Source organism: Eulemur rufifrons, chromosome 2 (assembly GCF_041146395.1).
Source record: "Eulemur rufifrons isolate Redbay chromosome 2, OSU_ERuf_1, whole genome shotgun sequence".
NCBI classification, from domain to species: Eukaryota; Metazoa; Chordata; class Mammalia; order Primates; family Lemuridae; genus Eulemur; species Eulemur rufifrons.
In genome coordinates, this window is record NC_090984.1 from 50,394,794 (window position 1) to 50,415,519 (window position 20,726).

A 20,726-nucleotide genomic window follows, 5' to 3' on the forward strand; every position below is an offset into this window, starting at 1 on the left:
AGTCTGCTTAGCTGTTCCTCCAGGAGGTTGGAGCTGTAGGTAACACATACAGAGCAGAATTGAGGAGGCAAAGGCCTTGGGAGGCAGGGGCCAGATTCTGGGATTTCATACTTTGTTTTCACTTACAGCAGCTATGTAGGTAACACGTGAAAGAGAATCTTGATAGCTATGTTTGTCTATTTTTACTAATATAAGAAATATTAGGGTTTTTTCTTTTTAATACTGAGAGATATGAAGATAAAAATTTAAAATGGACTATAACATCCCCACTAAGATAAATCCTTTTGGTGATAAAAAGCAACAATAAAATAAGGCCTAAGTTTTGAAATTTTGAACTACAGAAAGGTATAAAATGAGAAGTAAATGTTTCTTTCCTCCCTACCTTCATCTTCTCCAAAGGAAACCTCTATTAAGTTTCAGGATTGCTTTGAGAAAAAAATAAAAACAAAATGACAACTATGCACATGCCCAAGTATCTGTAACTATATTTCATTTATTTGTTCAATTTAAACCCCAAAGTGATCATACTATATATACCATGTTCTGAGCCTTGCTTTTTTCACTCATTCTACCCTAAAGATCTTTCTGTGTCAGCACTGAGAAACCTCTATCTATCATAATTTTTTTAATGGGTCTCCCTATTGATGGAGATTTTGGCTGGCTCCAGTAGGGGACTATTCTAAACAGTGTTGCAATGAATATCCTTGTATATTTATTTTGGCATACTTCTGTAAATCCAAATTCCTAGGACTGGGTCAAAAGGAAAGTACACTTTAAAATTTGATGTCTAAAGTTTCCTCCAGAAATGTTGTCCCAGTTTACATGCCCACTAAGAATGTATAGAGAGTACCTCTTACCAAGTGGCTGTAAAGAAACCAGGATACTGTGCTCCTACCTCTTCCAGGAGTCCCTTGACATCTAGATTGAGCACTCAGCAGGAAGTAGGCCTGGCTTCTCAGCTGGGTGGCAGTGGCCAGCCGCCTCCATGGCTTTGCCGCCTCCCGGGAGCCTCTCTCTTATGTGGGCATGGGATTTCCCTTATGGCTTGAGCAAGGTTTTTCTTGATTGTCCCTGGGGTGAGAGAATGAATGACCATGTCTTCTTTCTGACTCTTGCAGGTGAAGAAGGCGTATAGGCAGAAGGCCCTCGCCTGCCACCCAGACAAAAATCCGGATAATCCCAGAGCGGGTGAGACCCTCCTCCTAAGGGGATAGGGAGAAAGAGACCTGCTCACCTGGGCATTGTTTCTCAATCTAAGTTCTGTGTGTGGAGTGTAGGCGCACATGGCCAGGCTCTGGGCAAGTGGGTCCCAGGGCTTCCTTCACATGTTAGAGGTGTCCAGTCAGTTGCTGATGTGCTCACCCATCCTTGCTGGTCTGTCATCTGCTTATGTCGGCTTTTCTGCCCACCCTGTGGCTTTTCTTTCCCCTTGAGACCTTTTTTCCCAAGTAACCTGTGGCTGCTTTGAAGTGGTTTTTGTTTTGTTTTGTTTTGTTTGTTTGTTTTGAGACAGAGTCTTGCTATTGCCCAGGCTGGAGTGTAGTGATGCAAATTAGCTCACTGCAGCCTCAAACTCCTGGGCTCAAGCGATCCTCTTGCCTCAGCCTTCTGAGTAGCTAGGACTACAAGTGCATGCCACCACGCCTGGCATATATATATATATATATATATATACTTTGTAGAGGCAAGGTGTTGCTGCGTTGCTCAGGCTGGTCTTGAACACTTGGGCTCAAGTGATCCTCCCACCTTGGCCTCCCAAAGTTCTGGGATCACAGACGTGAGCCACCATGCCTGGCTTGAAGTGGTTTTTTTTTTCTTTTTTTTTTTTTTTTTGAGGATGCTCACCATCGCCAAGGCTAACTTTGTTTTTTTCCTTTCTCTCCTTTTGATCCCGATGTGTAGCTGAACTCTTCCACCAGCTTTCTCAGGCCTTGGAGGTGCTGACTGATGCTGCAGCCAGGGTAAGTATATCTTCCTTTAACTGAATTATCCCCCATGGTTAGAGACCACTGCTGCCTTTCAACCTCAGTCCTCTGCCCTCTGCCATGTGGCACAGTCCTTGCTATTTAAGCCTTCGAGACCCAGTCACCAGGCTGCTTTCCTGATGGCTCTGCAGCTAGGAGGCAGGGGCCAGGCAGATTGCTGGGGCTCTGTCCTTTTTCTCTGGTGGACCTGCTGCCCTGTGTTCCTTTCTCCTGCCAGGCTGCTTATGACAAGGTCAGGAAAGCCAAGAAGCAGGCAGCAGAGAGGACACAGAAACTTGATGAGAGAAGGAAGAAAGTGAAGCTTGGTAGGTGATGTCGTAGTGCTGGATGGTCTGCGGTTTCCCTTGGCCATTTTCATTCATCCCCCTCACTTTTCTTTCTGGAGCTTTATTTCCATCAACTCAAAACCTCTTAGCTCAGGCTCTGGGCAAAACTTTGTTCTTAGAGGTTGGTTCCTATTATTCTTAGGAATAATAACGACTATATTTACTATTAGCTAAGCACTGTGACAAATACTTCATTGACTTCTTTTTTTTTTTTTTTTTTTTTTTTTTTTGTTGAGACAGAGTCTCACTTTGTTGCCCAGGCTAGAGTGAGTGCCGTGGCGTCAGCTTAGCTCACAGCAACCTCAGACTCCTCGGCTTAAGCGATCCTACTGCCTCAGCCTCCCGAGTAGCTGGGACTACAGGCATGCGCCACCATGCCCGGCTAATTTTTTCTATATAGATTTTTAGTTGTCCATATAATGTCTTTCTATTTTTAGTAGAGACGGGGTCTCGCTCAGGCTGGTCTCGAACTCCTGACCTTGAGCGATCCTCCCGCCTCGGCCTCCCAGAGTGCTAGGATTACAGGCGTGAGCCACCGCGCCCGGCCCATTGACTTCTTTAGTTATCACAACTATCCAAAGAAGTGGGTGTTACTAAATCCAGTTTTTAGGCAAAGGACTTAAGGCACCAAAAGCTTAAGAACTTGCTGGTGCTGGGATGTAAACTCATACAGTGTGAATAAAATCAGGGGTCATATTCACCATCCCCAGCTGGGTGTTTTTATTTGTCCCAGCCTCATTTCTGCCCAGAGCTTTCACTCTGAGAAGCTCCCTCAGAAGGATTCAAGGAGGTTCAGGCTTTCTCTTCTTTTTTCACAGCTTTATTGAGGTATTATTTGCATATCATAATGTCAGCCCATCTCAAGTATACAATTCAATGATTTTTAGTAAATTTACCATATGATGCAACTGTGACTATAAATCAATTTTAGGCCGGGCGCGGTGGCTCACGCCTGTAATCCTAGCACTCTGGGAGGCCGAGGTGGGAGGATCGTTTGAGCTCAGGAGTTCGAGACCAGCCTGAGCAAGAGCGAGACCCCATCTCTACTAAAAATAGAAAGAAATTATATGGACAGCTAAAAATATATATAGAAAAAAAAAATTAGCCGGGCATGGTGGTGCATGCCTGTAGTCCCAGCTACTCGGGAGGCTGAGACAGGAGGATCGCTTGAGCTCAGGAGTTTGAGGTTGCTGTGAGCTAGGCAGACGCCACGGCACTCACTCTAGCCTGGGCAACAGAGTGAGACTCTGTCTCAAAAAAAAAAAAAAAAAAATTTTAGAACATTTTCATCAACCCAATAAGATTGGCCCAAGCAGTCTTTACTCAGTTTTTCTCCCTTTCTTCTTGCCTATTCAATATCCATATATTTTAATGTGTGCATATACCATCCCAATATATCCATTTCTCTATTTAAAAAAAAGGAGGGTCTAGGTAAGTAAAGTACACAATCCACAAACCTCCCAGGCCTGAGAGAAGGGCTTGCCACAGTAGCTGGTGTGGCATAGGGCTGCAAGCAAGTTTCCCCTGGAAGGCAGGAAGGGCTCTGGGACCTGGGGTAATGCCTTCCCACAGTCTGCCCATCCCTGTAGGAGCCACTGCAGCCCATCCACAGTGAGGCTTGGTAAATGTGAGTTGACGGGGGAGGTAAAAGAGACAGTGAGAACTTGAACTCAGTGGTAGAAAGAGAATCAAAACCAAAGCAAGGTCCGAGGTCAGGCTAAGGTGCCTCAGGCACAGAGGCCAGCAGCTCCACCCACTGGCATCCCTGACACATGGTCCTGGGCTGCTGGCATAAGCACCCATCTGTGCCCTGTTCACTGATTGGAAAGAACCAGCTTGGTTCTAGACCACTGGCCACTCCGCTGGAGCCCATACTTCAGTGCTATGATTTTTCTCAATGGGAATTAACTCAGGGGCATATAGGCATAGAAGGAGAGGGCAGAGTTACTGTATGCTCTTGTCCTGTATAAGACTTTGGGGAAGGAGCCAGAGCTGAGGTGGGCTGAGGCCATGTAGAAAGTACAAAGACTAGTAGTTGGATCATGTAACCCTTGTGCTCAGACCTAGAGGCTCGGGAGCGGCAGGCCCAGGCCCAGGGGAGTGAGGAGGAAGAGGACAGCAGGAGCACCAGGACACTAGAGCAAGAGGTGAGCATCTAGGCACCCTGGCCTGAGGACCATCTGCAGGAGGAGGAGGAGGGGGAAGAGGAGGAGAATGGACTTGGGTGGCCGTTGTGGCTGGAGAGGGCATGCTCTTTCCACCTTCTTCTGTGGGATCTGGGTAATTTGTCCCACCCACAGGTTGCTGAGCCCTAGCTTGCAGGTGGAACCTCCCAGGGACCTTTACAAGGTGAGCCAACCTGGAATTGGATCTGCACAGAATTGTCACCCCTCCACCTCCCGCTCTGCAGATCGAACGCCTACGAGAAGAAGGTTCCCGGCAACTACAGGAACAGCAGAGGCTGATCCAGGAGCAGATACGCCAGGAACGTGACCAGAGGTTGAGAGGTGAGAGTCCTTCACACCCACCTGTCTCCCCCTCCAAGGCAGCTGCAGATTGCCAAAGTGGCCACACTGGCTGCTTGGTGGAGTTGCTGTGGAGGCTTCCACCTGTTGGAGCCCTGAGGGCACCCCATGGCGCCTCACTCTGACACAATGCCACCTGTCCCTTCTTTCTGCCAGTTCTCTGGGGCCTATTTGCTTTTTACTCTGAGATCTCCTGGCTGCATTTGTCTTAGTCCCAAGCAGAGGTGGCTCTATTTGGAAGCAGATCTCTGGGGACAAAGGCTCTGGGATACTTTGTTTCAGTAGAACTGCGTAGTTTGTGTCTCTGCCGCCTGTCCCCAGAAGGTGTTCCTAGCTCTTCATTTGGAGAATGCTAACAGGTGGCCCTCAGAGAGCGGGAAGACCACTCCTGGGGTGGCAGCTTCTCTGGGGATGGGAGCACTACGTCTGCTTTCCCCTCCAGGCCCTCACAGGGCAGGGCAGATATTGCTCTTGGTCAGGAGTGACCTTTTCTAGGTCCTTCTGGCTCTGGGCTGCATCTCCTTTGGGAGAACCTCTTAATCCCTCATATTCCACCTTTCTTCTTTTCCCAATATTTCTAGGAAAGGCAGAAAATACTGATGACAAAGGAACCCCCAAACTAAAGGTGAGCACAGGCAGGATCCATGGGCCTCATACTCAACACCACCTCCTCTCAGCCAGAACAGTTGCATCCTGTGGTTTGAGGGGTTCTGGTGGGGCACTGGATCTCTGAGGGGAACCAGCACGACTGTCGCTTCCTTTCTGTCCTCCAGCTGCCTGGAGACCATACTGCTTCCCAGAGCTTGCCATGAAAGGCTGCTCTTAGCCCTGACAATTGCAGGGCAGCATTCCCCAGAAGCCCTCGGAGGGCTGAAAGCATTCCTGGGGTGAGCAGGCTGCCCTGCCTGTGTTTCCAAGGGGAAAACATGTCTTGGTGGTGCTCTCTAGATTGCAGGTGCCTTGGAGAGTCAGAGGGTGTCTGCTCAGACTAAAGCCCAGTTGTGGGGTTACGTACCATTTGCCATTCGGCTAAGGGTCAGTGTTAAATGCTACTGTCTTTTCAGCTAAAATGGAAGTGCAAGAAGGAGGATGAGTCTAAAGGTGGCTACTCCAAAGATGTTCTCCTGCGGCTTTTGCAAAAGGTCTGCACCTCTGACTTCCTCTCTTTCCTGTCACCTCAGTCCACATCTCAGCCCACACCCTAGGACTCTATGCTTGAACTTCACTTAACATCTCTTCTACCTGCTTTTTTTTTTTTTTTTTGGCTATCTCATAGACCATAGAACAGCCTAGAAACTTCTCCCCAGGCCATGGTCCTCCTTTCTCTTATGTTGCTATGTGCCTCCTGCAGCTTGGTCTCTCCTTTGCTATCTAGGTCTGTCCCCTGTCATCCTTAGAAACAAAGGGCTTAGCTGGGTGTGTTGGGAGAGAGGAGGTGGGTGTGTGGCACGAAAACCCTGCCCTCTTCACTACCTTCAACCAGCAAGGCAGCTGTGTGATTATGCCAGTCCAAGTCCCCAGTCCTTTGCGTTTACTCTCCTTTGCTGTCTTGTGTTCCTAGAAAAAAACTTCTTTTTTTCTAATCTCTGAGCTCACTTCCCTGACAGTCTAGCAATAAGAAGTTATCCCCCAGCTGAAAATGCTGCAGTGGGCCTCAGGGCAGCCCAGGCTTGTCTCTGGCACGAGCTGGGCCATCCTAAAAGCCAAGCCGTGCTTACTGGGACTCCCTTGTCCCCACAGTATGGTGAGGTTCTCAACCTGGTGCTTTCCAGTAAGAAGGCAGGCACTGCTGTGGTGGAGTTTGCGACTGTCAAGGCTGCGGTGAGTGCTGCATGAGGCTTGGGGGCCACTGGTGGCCCTGTCATTCTAGGGCAGGGACCCAATTCTGTGGCCCCTCTGAGTTTGATGATCCATACTCCCTAGGGATGCTGGGCCAGCTCAGAGCCAAAGCTCCCTGAGAGGCTCCTGACTTCTGGGGATAAAAGTGCTGCATGTGAAGGGGTGGATGGGAGAATGCCGTGGGCATGGAGGGGAGGGCACACTGACTCTTCGTTCCCTGCTGGCTGGCTTCACACCCTCCACCCTGCACCGCTTGAGGTAGTGAGCCCCAGCCCTGCCTTCCCACCCTGCATGCTTCTCACTCCCCCAAATCAGAAGGTGCATCCCCGTTATTCTACAAGAAGGAAAGTTTTTTTTTTTTTTTATTTCAGCTTATTATGGGGGGGTACAAAAGTTCAGGTTACATACGTTGCCCATGTACCGCCTATCCCCCCAAGTCAAAGCTCCAGGCGTGTCCATTCCCCAGACAGTGCGCATTGCACTCATCATGTAGGTATACACCCATCCCCTCCCCCCACCCCCACCTCCCCGAGTCAGCACCTTCAAGCGTGACCATTCCCCAGACGGTGCGCAACGCACTCATCATGTAGGCATACACCCATCCCCTCCCCCCACCTCAGTCTGATATCCGAAGAAGGGAAGTTTGATATCAAAGCTTTAAGGCCCCATCGTTTGAAGGTTGCTGAGGTTGCCCAGCTCAGCTGAGAGGACTAGAATGCTGGTTCTCTCTGTTCTGTGGGGGTGGAGAGAGCCTCTTTATAGCTGGTCTGATGGACAGGCCCAGGACTGGATGCTATATTTGGCAGGAGCTGGCTTTCCAGAATGAAGTTGGCCTGGCCGGTAACCCTCTGAAGATTTCCTGGTTGGAGGGACGGCCCCAGGGCACGGCGGGCCCCAGCTACCCAGGCCTGTCAAAGGTAAGGAGTCAGGCCTTACCCAGCTGGGTCTGCCCAGCACTCAGGGGAGCTCTTCCTGTTTGGGCTCCTCTAGGGGCCCTTTCCTCCCAAATTCAGGTCTTTGGGCATAGAGTGAGATTGGCTGGTCCACCACCCTGAGCAGGAGGGACTGTGGTTCTACCGTGACCCCTTTTACTCTGAGGGCCCGAAGGACCCTCCCCTACACAATATACTTAGACCTTGCCTTCCTTCCATGTCCTCCACGATCTCCTGTTGGGACTCTTGTCTTTACCCAAAAGGATCTTCCTGGCCCACAGATTGCTTGGCTGTGTGTGATGTGAGGCATTTGGAGCTTAGCCGACCTAGTGCTGTAGGAAGGGGCAGTGACGAGGGCAGCTTGCCTCCCCAGCTCTTCAGTTTTCCAGATGTGTCCCTGGTGCCCCAGGCAGGGGCCGACTGTCAAGAGGCAGTGTCTCCAATTTAAAAATAACACTGGGCCGGGCGCGGTGGCTCACGCCTGTAATTCTAGCACTCTGGGAGGCCGAGGTGGGCGGATCGTTTGAGCTCAGGAGTTCGAGACCAGCCTGAGCAAGAGCGACACCCCATCTCTACTAAAAATAGAAAGAAATTATATAGACAGCTAAAAATATATATAGAAAAAATTAGCCGGGCATGGTGGTGCATGCCTGTAGTCCCAGCTACTCGGGAGGCTGAGACAGGAGGATCGCTTGAGCTCAGGAGTTTGAGGTTGCTGTGAGCTAGGCTGACGCCACGGCACTCACTCTAGCCTGGGCAACAGAGTGAGACTCTGTCTCAAAAAAAAAAAAAAAAAAAATAACACTGGCTACCCTGCTGACACTGGAGCGCCGCCTGCCCAGAGTCTGGGCACCCTACTGTGGTGTAGACCTCCCAGCTGATGCCAGCCCCATGCCAGCTGTTTGTCCTCACGGTTCTGTGAAGGCTTGTGTTCAGCACCCCCACCCTCCCACCATGGCCGTGGTATTTTCTGGCTGGGATGTGGAGGCTATTGCTGTAGGGCTCCTGGCCGCACCTATACCCACCTTTGTGCGACAGGTTGCTTTGGGGGCAAGAGCTAGCAACCTGGCTCTCGCCTTCTCTGCAGTGGCCTGGGGCCTGTCTGCAGTTCCTCAGCAGGCTGGCAGGCAGGAGGCCGTTCTTACTGCCCTCAGCCATGTCACCCTGCTTTCCCTGCCCCTCCACTGCCGCCTCCCAGACCCTGGGCAGGGGGGAGCACAGACTGGTCTTAACTAAACTTGAGACCGTGCTTTAGAGACCTCAACTCTTCCCCCTGCTTTAAGTCCCAGCATTTCATGGCCCCAGATGACACTCCACAGATTGTTAGAATTTTATTCATTCTTTCCTATATCCACAGAGGAGCCTTTCAGTTCAGCACCTCTAATGAGAGAAGCAAAGAGGGAGGCCACTGATTTGGGTTGTGGAAGCGGTGTGTGTAGAAGCCTCCCTCTCCCCCTGCCACTCTTGGAGAGGCCCAGCAGCCAGTACCATGTGGCCCAGCTGAGCGCTGCTGGGCTCTTGCTTCAAGTCTTCTGGCCAGGCCACAGGGTGGGGCAGTAGCACACAGCCTGTGGCCTTGACCCAGTGGCCCTGGCTTGGTTGGAAGGCCCATTGTCAGAGGGTTCGGGCAAAGCAGAGCTCCTCAGTCCTGGCGGAAGATTCTGGATACCAGCTGTGTCTCTCCACCATTTAGTGTCCATTTCCTTTCCAGTCCTCCTATCTTCTAGGAAAGAAATCTGCCACTGTTTTGCTGCATTTCCCAAGGGCTCCGATCACTAATAATTCTGGGAATTCCCAGAACACCCCTTTGCAAGCTGTGCCTGTGCCTTGGCATTCCTGAGCGCTGCTTGCCTCAAGCACCAGGGATTGCTCTGGTGGCTGTGTCGGGAGGTTGAGTCTCTCGTGGCTTTTTCCCTGAGTTGCGCTCTATATCTCTACCTACCTCTCTCTCCCTACTCCGTCAGCCCCTCCCTTCCCTTGCAGCCCCCATATCCCTCCCCCTTGCCTGCCAGGGCTCCGGGCTGTGCTCTAGCCAGCGCTGTCCAGTAGGACTCTGTCCCGTGATGGAATGTCCATTCTGCACCATCCAGTGTGGCAGCCTTAATCATGTAGGGAGGGGCTCCTGAACATTTGAAACTGAGAACTTAATGTTTTATTTAATTTCAGACTCAATTTAAATAGCCTCATATAGCGAGTGGCCACCAGTTTGAACAGGGTAGGGCCTGTCTCCCTTCTCCTCTCAGGTCTGCCTGCTTTCCTCTTTGGCCTGGGTTGGACCACTTTTGCCTAGGCTTGTCCTGTGACCTCTCTCTGTTGACAGTGGCTTCCAAGGGGGTTGGTGCAGGGCACCCGTCTGTTCTGCTGTGTCCTCCCACTCCCTTACTCACCCCCATGCTGCTCTCTGGCTCTGCTGGCCTCTGCCTGGTTCCTGTGGTTGCAGGGCGTGGCCTCCTTTTCTAGGCCCAGCCAGCTTCCCTCAGGGCTGCTGCCATGAGGTACCCCCCCAACATTTCCAGCTGGCCTCTGTCTCTCCACTCTGGGGTGACTTGGAGAACTGTTCAGGACCCAGAGGGCAGCCAGAGCCCTGGATTCCTATTGCTGCCCATTCCTTAATCCATGATTGTCCCCTCCTTCCCTGGGTCCCCAGGCTCTGGCTCTTCCAGTCACCCCAGCTCTGCCTACCCTCACCCCATTCAGAAGCTGGGCTCGCTGGGAAACTGTTCTCTCAGCATTTGTAGGACTTCCTCAAGAAGTGAAATCCCCAGGTCCACTTTGAAGGAGAGGAAGGGATCATTGAGGTCTGGAGCAGGTGTCCTCTGGAAGGGGGGAGTGTCCAAAAGGTCGTCCTCTGAGTATTGGTGTAAGGCGTCCCCCAGAGAGAGTGCTGACGGCAGGGTGGCTGAGTAGGCAGCAGAGTAGGCGGGTGGGGGCTCCAGGATGTTGGGGCAGCTGGAGCTCTCTCGGTAGAGGCGTGGGGGCTTGGGTGGGGCCAGCAAGGTGGCCCGGGGCTGCTCATCCCCCCACAGTGGCAGGCGCCGGCCATCTGGCCTCCCTCGCAACTCCCGTATGACCTCTCGGTTGCTGTACTCCTCGTGGTCACCACCAGCCGTGCTGGCCTGACTAAGCACACTGCCCTGACGCCGGAGTCGCCGTGGCCGCCCCAGGCTCAGCCGCTTGAAGAAGGAGGCATTGCGGAAGGAGCCTTTCCGCCAGGTCTCCATGGGGCCCAGGGCAGCCGGCAGACAGGGGTTCAGGAGCAGCTGGTGAACATTTGGTCTGTGCTGGAGCAGTGAATGCCAAGAATCAGGGAGACACCCCTAGTGGGCCAGAAGCAGAGGCCTCGGGGGTTCTGCTCAGCACAGACTTTTGGCCGTGTCTTCAGTGGTGAGATGAAGTCCCAGGAAGAGGGTGTTTTTTTGTCCAGGAGAGCAGAGAGCTGGGAGTTCTGGCAGCAAGTTTCCCACAGGGACAGGAGTGGCCTGGTTACTTGAGAGGGCAGTGGAAAAAACCCCAAGAGGAAGCAGCAGCACTTACTGGAGCTGGAGTGAGGGCAGCTCCGGTGGCAGCAGAGATGGATCTTGGGCCAGGCAGGAGCAGAGGGGCCTGGCTCCCGTGCCGTCTCTAGGCAGTGTGTCCTCTCTGCCGGCGGCTCCCGACTCTGATTAGTGGCTTGGCTGTTTGTGGCGGTGAAGATGTGTTTGTGTTTTCAGCTGACTCAGTCAGGTGGGAAGCTGGGTTTCATGCTCTTAGGTAATTGCAGCATCCGCATGCAGGGATTGGGGCAGCTGTGACCAACACCCCAGGGCAATGGGGAGCTTAAGATTCCTCTGGGGACTTGTCTGGGGGCAGCCCTGCTTTATGTGTCACCACAGTGCTTCCTTTCTCATCACAGCCCCATTGCCCTGGGCCCAGCAGGCAGGCAGGCTCCCCAGCCCACAGTGTGTCTGGGTGGGAGGAGCTCAGGGAGGGTGGGAGTTAATTGAAAGGCAGGCGTGTGGAACAATTGTGGAAGGAAGAGACCTGCCACTGGTGCAGGTGACTCAGCCCTGGGGCCCTCTCAGCCCTCGTTAGCAGAGACTGTAGGAATGGGGGGAGCAGCCCCACGCCTGTAAAGGGCTCGGCTCCTCCCAGGGCAGGGCTGGGGGCATGCCAAGGGTGACTCCAAGTTTTCTTGGCAGAGCAGCATTGACTTCGGGAGGGGAGAATTGCCCTCCCCTTGGCCTGCCGTCCAGTCTGGCTGCTCTGTTTCCTTGTCCTCCCTTGTTTTACCCAGATGGCCTCCTGGCAGGAAGAGAGCAGTGGACGGCCAGGGTCCTGCCTTGGGGTCCCTCTTCTGTGAAAGGGGTGGGCCATGTGGGGCTGCCATGAATTATCAGCCGTGCTCTGGGCCAAGCTTAGCAGGTGGGCCTGGCTGGGAGGCCAGCTCTCCTGGGAAGAGAAGGGTGGGGCTGTCGGGAGGAGCAGGGGCAATCCAGGCTGAGTAGCACTTCCTGTTTCTGTACACCCCTCACTCCAAACCAGTTGGCCAGGGCCTGGCGTCTCAACCTCGGCCACTCCTTTCTTATTCCCCAGGTCACTGACCACATTTTCCTCCTGGCTTGTTTGATGAGAACACCAGTGTGGTGTGCCATGGAGCAGGGCTCAATAGCTTTGCTGTGGACAGGTCACCGCATCTTGCAACCCCTGGCCTGGCTCACTTCTGTGCCGGGTCAGGTGGGCTTCACACTTCTCTAAGCAGCTGTTGGGACCACGTGATCATCACATAGCTTCAGCAGCACTGAGGGAGGAAGTGATTTAATTCCCACCGCACACCTTATCAGGGCGTGGGGGTGGCAGCTCAGGGCTCTGCTGCGGAGATCCACCCCACAGCCTTAGCCTGTTGAGGTGGTTGTTTGTTATTCTTTTGATTATTAAAATATAGTACTTCTTAATCCCCTGCGCTGTGCTGGCAAGACCGTAAGAGAGAGCTGCGGGCCCTGCCGCCAGGAGCTCTGCTGCGCGTTTAGGAGGGAAGCCGGCTGGGCTGCGCAACCGCTCCTCCCTGCTGGGGTGGCGCTGGCTGAGGCTGTGTGGAGGGCAGGTCCCTCTGCGTCCTCAGCGGGAGCCAGGCCACAGGGAGCTGAGCAGCGGGAGGGGCAGAGCCCAGCGCATCCCTGCACCTCAGGCGGCTTCCCTTCCTCGGAAACCTGTAAAAGGCAGAAGCCCCGGCGGGAGGGACGGAGTGTCAGCTAAAGGGCTGAGAGGAAATGAAGGGAGATCAGGGCCTGGCTAGACCGCAGGAAGTGATTCGGTGGTTGGCGCAGGACAGGTGAGCCAGAGCTGGCCGGAGATGTGAGGGCCTGGGTAAAGGGAGGGTTAAAAAACTGGCCCACATAACTGGCTGAGAGGGACTTCAGGGGAGTCAGCTGAGGAGAAACTGGCCTGGAGGCCAGTGGCCCACCTTCACTGGGGGAACGTGGATGAGTGAGATTCCAGAAGGATGTTCCAGGGTCATTCCCTTCCTCTGCCCTCCTCCCTCCTCAGCTCTTAGACAGCAGTGTGCTTAGGCCCCGTCCTCTGAGTCTGGAGTCCATGGGTCTGTGCCCTGGTGTCCCTAACCCCTCCCCATCCCCTCTGTCCCCAGGGCTCAGTGCTGTCAGAGAGGGACTACGAGAGCCTGGTCATGATGCGCATGCGCCAGGCCGCTGAGCGGCAACAGCTGACCGCCCGGATGCAGCAGGAGGACCAGGAGGGGCAGCCCACATAGCCTCCGGCTCCAGCCTACCCCCAGCCCTTTCCTTAAACATCGCCAATAAAAAATTTTTTTAATAGTCTACCTTTACTCCATACATAGGTATAGGGTGCTGGGCTCTGTCTCAGAGGGCTCCTCCCAGGCCTGGGCTCCCCGCCAGGGAGTGAGCAGACCCCCAGGGCAAGGCCTCATGTGGCGAGTGTGCGGGCACAAGCAGAGCAGAGGAGCAACCACTCATCACAGCCCTTTATTGGCTTGGACTAGCTTCGCAGGACCCACCTGCCAAGTCCTGGCACCATCCTCCACTGGAGTGCCAGCGCGCAGGGGACGCCTGCCCACAGAACATGGCCTCTGCCGAGGCCCTCAGGTCAGGCCTGAAGCAGGAGGGCAGCTGGGAGCACTGGGGCAATGGGCCCTGCCCTTCCCCGATGACCAAGGCAGGGTTGCAGAGGCCATTGAGTACCCACTGGGGATGGGCTGGGGGCAGGGACAACCTGGGACAAGGCAGGCAGTGAGGCAGGGGATTGGGGGAGGGGCCCAGGGCAGCCCCTTCAGAGAAGGGGTGCCCCATCCACAAATCACTGTGAGAAGGTCACTCCTTGTGCAGGCACCACACCAGCGTCTGGCCCACCCCTGTCATGCTTAACACACGGAAGCCCCTGCGTTCCAGCTTGTCCAGGACTATGCGAGGAGGGTCATTGACGTAGTACTCACAACTGCAAAGAGACCAGGGTGGGTAGTGTGAGGAGGGGCACACAGAGCAAGTCCCTCTACGAAGCTAGTGTCTGCTGAAGGCCAGGCCTGGGCAGGAGCTCTCAGCGTGGTGACTGACATTTGCTGGTGCCAGGCTGAGTGCACATTCACTGCCCCTCCCTGCTAAGCACTTCACATGAATTATTTATTCTTCCCAACAACCTAGGGGAGGTACCATTAGTGTTCCCATTTATACATGAGAAAAAGGAGAGGGCTCAAGTAGCTTTCCCAGCATCATACCCTGTGATACTCTGACAGCAGCCACACCTGCCCTGAGCACTCCGCTGTTCCCTGGAGTGGCCTGTGCTCCCTGACCTTGCTCCTCACCCAGGCCTCTGGGCCTCTTGCTGACCTGGCTGTCCTGTAGTCCTGGAGCAAAAGGGTGGCCCCTAATAGCTCCTGGCTCTGTGTGCCATACCCTGGCATGGAGAATGCTTGGTTTCCCTTCTTTCAGGTTTCGTTGATGCTGAAGGGCCACCACGCAGATAAAGGGCTCAAGCAAATGCCTCACGGCAAAGGGAGGGAGTTGGGTTCTGCCCTCCAACTTTGACCCAAGGGGCTAAGATCAGCTAGCCTTCCCTTTCCCCCCCTTGAACTGGGACTCACTCTGGCAACTCTTCTCAGGGCTCCTGAGCCCGGGTAGCCAGGGTTCTCCCTGCCTACAGATAGGAGCGGGTGAGGGAGCAGAAAAGGAAGCAATGGTCACAGTTCAGACACAGAGATGGTGTGAAGGATGCCAAGGGAAGTGACTGGCAGCAGCCAAGCTGGAAGTTGGAGCCAGGCTTCCTGTTCCGTTTCTAGGGCTTAGCTTTGTTACTCAGCCAACTCTTCAAGGCAGAAGCCTTTCTCTCTGCACCTGTCTTTGCTGATGGGTCCAGCTTAGAGATGAGGGCAGGACAAGGAACAGCCCACTTATGGTGTCCTAGACCCAGGGGACAGATCTGTCCTGGGGTTCCACTAATGATGGGCAAGCTTTCCAGTGGAAAGGCTTTCAGAGCAAGCCTCAGGGGGGCTGCAGATGGGACCACCCCTACAGAGGACTGAGCCCCAGGGTGCAGGCTCTGAGGCTGCATACTGTCCTGGGCTTGGAGGTTGTATAAAGGGAACGGGCAGGTCTGGGGGTTGGCAGGGGGAAGATACCGAGGGATGCCACTACTTACAAGTTGTTTCCCAGGACACTTCTCTTGGAGGCCCCCAGATGCTGCATCAGCTCTGGATCCGAGTGTTCATCGCCCACCATGGTGGGGCCCACCTCCTGCAACATAAGCCATAGTAGCTCCTTGGCTGGCTGCCAGGTAGAGGTGGCAGGCCTGCCTCTCCTTCCTCCCCTGCCTGCTGGCCTGGAGAGCTTCAGGTAAAGGCTGGAGTTGGTGGCGAGGATCCTGGGGGAGCCTGTCAGTGATCAGGAGGAGCAATGTGGGGCCTCCCTGGCCCCTTAAAACTGAGCTGGGCATTGCATGGCTATTGGCACCTTCATGGCAGGCACGGCCACCCACATTTGTGTGTACCAGAATCACACAGAGAGCAAGAGAAATGAAACATGTCCACATGCAAACGTGTACACAAATGTTCACAGTAGCATTATTCATAGTAGCCAAAAGGTAAAAACAACCCAAATGTTTGTCAACTGATGAACAGATAAATAAAAAGTAGTATAGCCATACAGTGGAATCTCATGGCAATAAAAAGGAATGAAGTACTGATACATGCTGCAGTATGGATAAAACATGAAAACATTGCATAAGTGAAAGAAACCAGACACAGAAGAGCACGTGTCACCACAGAAGGTAGATAAGTGGTTACCTAGGGCTGAGGGACTTGGGAAAAATGAGGAGTGACTGCTAGTGGATACGGGGTTTCTTTGGGGTGTTGGAAATGTTCTAAAGTTGAACGATAATGGTTGCACAACTCTGAATATGCTTTTTTAAAACCATTAAATTGTACACTTTAAATTGATGAATTCTATGGTATGTGTGTTACATATCAATAAAGCTGTATTTTTTAAAAATGAAGAATCACACATTTCCAAGTGTGGATCCCCAAGCCCCATACATAGAATTTCAGGAGGTCTGGGAAGGGGCCCAGGTATCCACATTTTAACAACTGCACAGGTGGCTGGTTCTCAAACCACTGCTCTAGAACGTTGTGGAGACCTCTCCTGCCTGGTCGTGAACCCACCAGCTAATTTTCCTCATCCCAAGGGAGCTGTGTACCATCTCTGCTGGATCACCTGAGCACTGAGGAATGGGAAGGGGGAGAGGAGCACCCTGCTACCCAGCTGGGGGGGCCCAGTTATCATTCTGAAGCTAAAAGAGGACTTCAGGGCAACCAGAGCCTTCTTTCTACGGTTGAGGAAACTGCGCCCCAAGTAAGGAGCATGACATCTGACTCCTGGATGGTATCACCCCACCTAAGCCCACGGCCCCATATCTCCTTCCTTCTCTTCCTTTCCTAAAACTTCAGGGACAGCCCTTCCTGGACATGCCACGGGTGTAGCTAGTGGCTGTGTATGGGCCAGGGACTTGGCACACGGGTTTTAGAGCCTTGGCACGTCCTTTTCTTTTCCAACCCTCTTTCCCTCTGGTTATTCCACGTTTTTCCTGTGGAGCGGCTCTGTGCGGGGCACTGGTGCTGCACGTGTGAGGCGAGGGCTCCCCAGGTCCGTCCCGCGGACAGGTAGGACTGGAGTCGGAAGCGCCGGGAGGCCGCCCAGTCGCCAGGACGCACGCATCTGACCCCCTCCGCAGCCATGGAGCTCCGGGCAGGCCAGAGCTCACTGAGCCCGGGGTCGCGCGGCACCGGCTTCCCCAGCTACTTCCCGGCGGCCGAGGGGGCGTGTCCGGACGGGTTGCGGGTCCTGTCCCCTGTGGGCGCTGCCCAGGAGCGAGGCGCGAAGGCACGGTTGCAGACCCCCTCGGGCCCGGAGCGGGCTCCGAGTCGCCGGGCGGGGGGTACTCACCATGCGGATCTGGGTGCTGATGAGCAGGTAGGGCATGGTGCGCGCGTCCCGTCCGGCTCCCACCCCGGGCTCTGGGCTCGGCGCCAACGCCAGCCCCTCTCGCGTGGGGACTGCGACCCGCGGCCCGGAGTCCCGTTAGTCCGGCTCTGGCCGCGGGCGGCGCCAACCCGGCGGCTCCCGGCCGGTGACCGCCGCGGCCAGCCAATCAGGAGCGGAGGCTGTGACGCGCCCCGCACTCTGCGGTTCGGGGCCCGCCCCTGCCCTTCTGGCAGTGGACTTGGACCCCCGGCTGACCCGCGGCTTCCGCCGGGTGGTCCAGCCGCGGGGAGGAGGGGTCGGGGAGAAGGAGCGTTCCCGCGGCAGGGAGGTGAGGGTGGCCCGGTGGACTCGACTTGGCTGCAGCGGCCGTGGCGCAAGCCCGCGTGTTGACTCCGCGCCCTCTTCCTGCAATAGCTCCCGGTCAGGTTCCAAAGTCCTGCTGGTCCCGCCCGGTCCCTGTGATGCAGAGCAGAAAGCAAACGGCGACGTTGCTGAGGCCTCCCCAGGCTCCAGTGTACCCCGTCCAGGGAGGCCTCTACACCTTTAGCGGGTCCCCAGTTCCCCTCGCCAATACACGTTCTCTAGACATTCCTTAAGCGCTCGGGACAGCAGGGCAGGAGGCTTGTGGCTAGCCCTGGGTGCTACGGCTTTAATACCACCCGGCACACTGCGCGTTCCGGCCCCCAGACTCTAATTCCTAGTACAGCGGCGGGTCAGTGCATTTCTGCGGCCTTACAGGTAAGTCTGTAAAGGATCTGAGCGCTTGGCTGGGTGCCAGGTCTGGAGTGACTAAAGGAAGGGGAGCTGGCGCTCCATCTGAGGAACTTCCCGCGCAGCTGGAGATACGCGGCGCACGCGCAGGTGGTCACAAGGCAACACCTGCGGCAAATGAAACAACTTCCCCCGCACCAGCCGCCAGGGAGCTCCCAACTATGCGTCCATGCCCTCATCCGATGTATCACAATCTGACAGTTCATTCTTTACCTGCCTTGTTGTGATTGGTTCTCTAAAGAAAAAAAGCGAAACAAAAACAGCCTATAACCTTTCCTCCCCAGCCCTGGAAAAATCTTCGCTTCCTTCAGGGGCATTTATAGGGCGTGCTTGGTGCCTCCAACACTTTGACAGACATGGAGAGAGCTATAAGGGAAGTAGGAAGTTGTAATCCTAAAGGATCTTAACTGAGCTAATTTATTATTCTGTGGTCCCCACCCCTACCCTCTCTACCTGCTGGACTAACAATTTAGCCAGAGAGATAAAACACATTCATGCTTAACAAAGGATTTGTTAAAACAGACAATGCCCAGGACCTGTAAAGAACTCCAAAAATCAGTGAGAAAAAGGTAAACCAATAGAAAAACATGGGCAACTGTCTTGAATAGGCACTTCACAAAAGAGGAAATGGAAATGACACCAACATAACATTATGCTCAATATCGTTAGAAATCCGGAAATGCAAATTAAACTACATTTTAAACCACAATAAGATATTGCCTTAAGGATTAGCAAAAAATAAAATTAAAAACATCTGTAACTATCAAGTGTTGGTGAAAATGTCTAACTATCCCACTACTGTTGGGCTTGCAAATGGTGTGATTGATACAATCAAATGTGCATACCCTATGCAGCCAAATCTCTCTTAAACCTTAAGAAAACTCACCTGCATCAGGATACATGTACAAGCATGTTCACATCAGCACTGTAATTAGCAAAAAACTGGAAACAGCCCTTATAGTGATCAAAAGCAGACTAGATTAAAAGTTTCTGGTAGGCCAAGGTGGGAGGATCGCTGGAGGTCAGGAGTTCAAGACCAGCCTGAGCAAGAGTGAGACCCTGTCTCTACTAAAAAATAGAAAAAAAATTATCTGAGTAACTAAATATAGAAAAAATTAGCTGGGCATGGCATGCACCTGTAGTCCCAGTTACTTTTGGGAGGCTGAGGCAGGAGGATCGCTTGAGCCCAGGAGTTTGAGGTTGCTGTAAGGTAGGCTGACGCCACGGCACTCTAGCCTGGGTAACAGAGCAAGGCTCTGTCTCAAAAAAGATAAAAAGTTTCTGGTAGAGTCATACAATAGACATTGTATGACAATGAAAATGCTGAGTGAAAAAGCAAAGCTTAGAAAAAATATAGAATAATTCTAATTACATAAAGCTCACAAACATGCAAAACTAATACATTGTTTGGGGATAAAAATGTGTTCAAATTATAAGGAAAAATAAGAGAATGATAAATATAATATTTGGGGAGCAGTTAGTTACTAGTAATAGTTACCTCTGAGAGAGACAGGAAAGGGATGCAATATGGAGGAACATGCAGAGGATGTGATATTCTCTTTCTTACACCAGGAGGTGGGTGCAAAGTCTTATAAATGTATTCTTAATCTGTATACATGCATTATTAATATTCTTTTATAGCCACTAAATAGTTAATAACACTTTTTAAAAATAAGAACTTTTTATTATTTATTTGTTTGAGACAGGGTCTTGCTCTGTTGCCTGGGCTACAGTGCAGTGGTGTCATCAAATGATTCTCCTACCTCAGCCTCCCGAGTAGATGGGACTACAGGCATGTGCCACCATGTCTGGCCAAAAACTACTTTTTAAAGCGTCAAGAATCTTAGACATTATACACAAGGGGTAAGGCTACAATCCCAAGGCATTTGACTTGTCACCTCTCTTGGAAGAGCCAGGAAGTTGAGGCAGATGTTCTGGACAGAGGGCAGGACAGGAGTTTGAGGTCTGCTCTGCTCACCTCTCTCATGCTGGGCTCCGGAAGGGGTGGGAAAGAGAGGGGAAGGGAGGGGAGGGGAGGGCATATCTCAGGCTGCCAGGGTTTTATTGCATTTGCAAAACTGTCTGCAGATGCAGCATGAGATAAAGAGCTCCATCCACAACCACCTACCACACGGCTGATTGCCCTGGCAGCCACACGCCTGCCAGATAACATCTTTAATATCCAGGGGGAAATGAATTCCCCCATTTAGTCTGTCCATCTGGCGTAGTCTCTCACCACAATCAGTTTATCTAGCAGAGCTGCCTCCCCTGGTAGAGAGGAGAAATTGTTCTGCAAATGAGCTTTCCATCACATCTGAGAAAGCACGGTCAAAGTGGCAGGGCCTGGGTGTTAGTCATTCCTTCTCTCCTTCCTTCCCCCATTCACCTTTTAGGGATGGTTTCTGCATGAGAGCTGTGCTAGGCACAGGGGACATGGAGATGAAGCAGGGATTAACCCCATCCTGGAAGAGTGAGCAGTGCGGTGGGGTACACAGACTAGAAAGCAAATAATCACAGAACCAAGTACAATAGAGGTAACAGCCTCAGGAACAAAAAAAGATAAAAAGATTAATTCCACCAAGGTGGTGATCTGGGAAGGTTTCTCAGAGGAAATGAGCTTTTATTTCCTCAAAAATAAAGTTAATATTTTTTATTACACAAGTGATGCATATTTATTACAGAAAAGTGAGAAAAATACTGGAAAAAGATATTAAATACACTCTTTTCTCACCACCAAAACAATCATAGTTAATCCCTTAGTGTATCTCAAAAGGGACTAATTGAACTGAATCTTTAAAAATGAGTAGGAGGCCGGGCGCGGTGGCTCACGCCTGTAATCCTAGCACTCTGGGAGGCCGAGGTGGGC

The 20,726-nt window shown here is 52.7% G+C and overlaps 3 protein-coding genes across 3 annotated transcripts in view; 1 reads left to right on the forward strand and 2 right to left on the reverse strand.

The window, feature by feature from the left end:
- The window catches only part of DNAJC17 (DnaJ heat shock protein family (Hsp40) member C17), a 34,482-nt gene extending 20,977 nt beyond the window's left edge, over positions 1–13,505 (forward strand). Inside the window, exons 2-11 of the mRNA XM_069484615.1 lie at positions 1,119–1,188; positions 1,903–1,961; positions 2,203–2,290; positions 4,373–4,458; positions 4,722–4,818; positions 5,418–5,461; positions 5,901–5,978; positions 6,577–6,657; positions 7,482–7,592; positions 13,231–13,505. Of these exons, the coding sequence (XP_069340716.1) occupies positions 1,119–1,188; positions 1,903–1,961; positions 2,203–2,290; positions 4,373–4,458; positions 4,722–4,818; positions 5,418–5,461; positions 5,901–5,978; positions 6,577–6,657; positions 7,482–7,592; positions 13,231–13,353 (837 nt within the window). The 3' untranslated portion in view covers positions 13,354–13,505. The remainder of the gene's footprint in view (positions 1–1,118; positions 1,189–1,902; positions 1,962–2,202; positions 2,291–4,372; positions 4,459–4,721; positions 4,819–5,417; positions 5,462–5,900; positions 5,979–6,576; positions 6,658–7,481; positions 7,593–13,230) is intronic.
- C2H15orf62 (chromosome 2 C15orf62 homolog) lies at positions 8,410–13,297 on the reverse strand. Its single transcript, XM_069484629.1, has one exon. The coding sequence runs from the start codon at positions 10,826–10,828 to the stop codon at positions 10,301–10,303; it is 528 nt and encodes a 175-aa protein (XP_069340730.1). The 5' UTR covers positions 10,829–13,297; the 3' UTR covers positions 8,410–10,300.
- Positions 13,506–13,572: 67 nt separating the features above from the next.
- On the reverse strand, positions 13,573–17,507 carry GCHFR (GTP cyclohydrolase I feedback regulator). Its single transcript, XM_069484642.1, has 3 exons — positions 17,051–17,507; positions 15,252–15,346; positions 13,573–14,054 (listed from the first exon to the last, which is right to left on the reverse strand). Exons 1-3 carry the CDS (start codon positions 17,084–17,086, stop codon positions 13,931–13,933), a joined length of 255 nt encoding a protein of 84 aa, XP_069340743.1. The 5' UTR covers positions 17,087–17,507; the 3' UTR covers positions 13,573–13,930.
- Between the last annotated feature and the right edge of the window lie 3,219 nt (positions 17,508–20,726).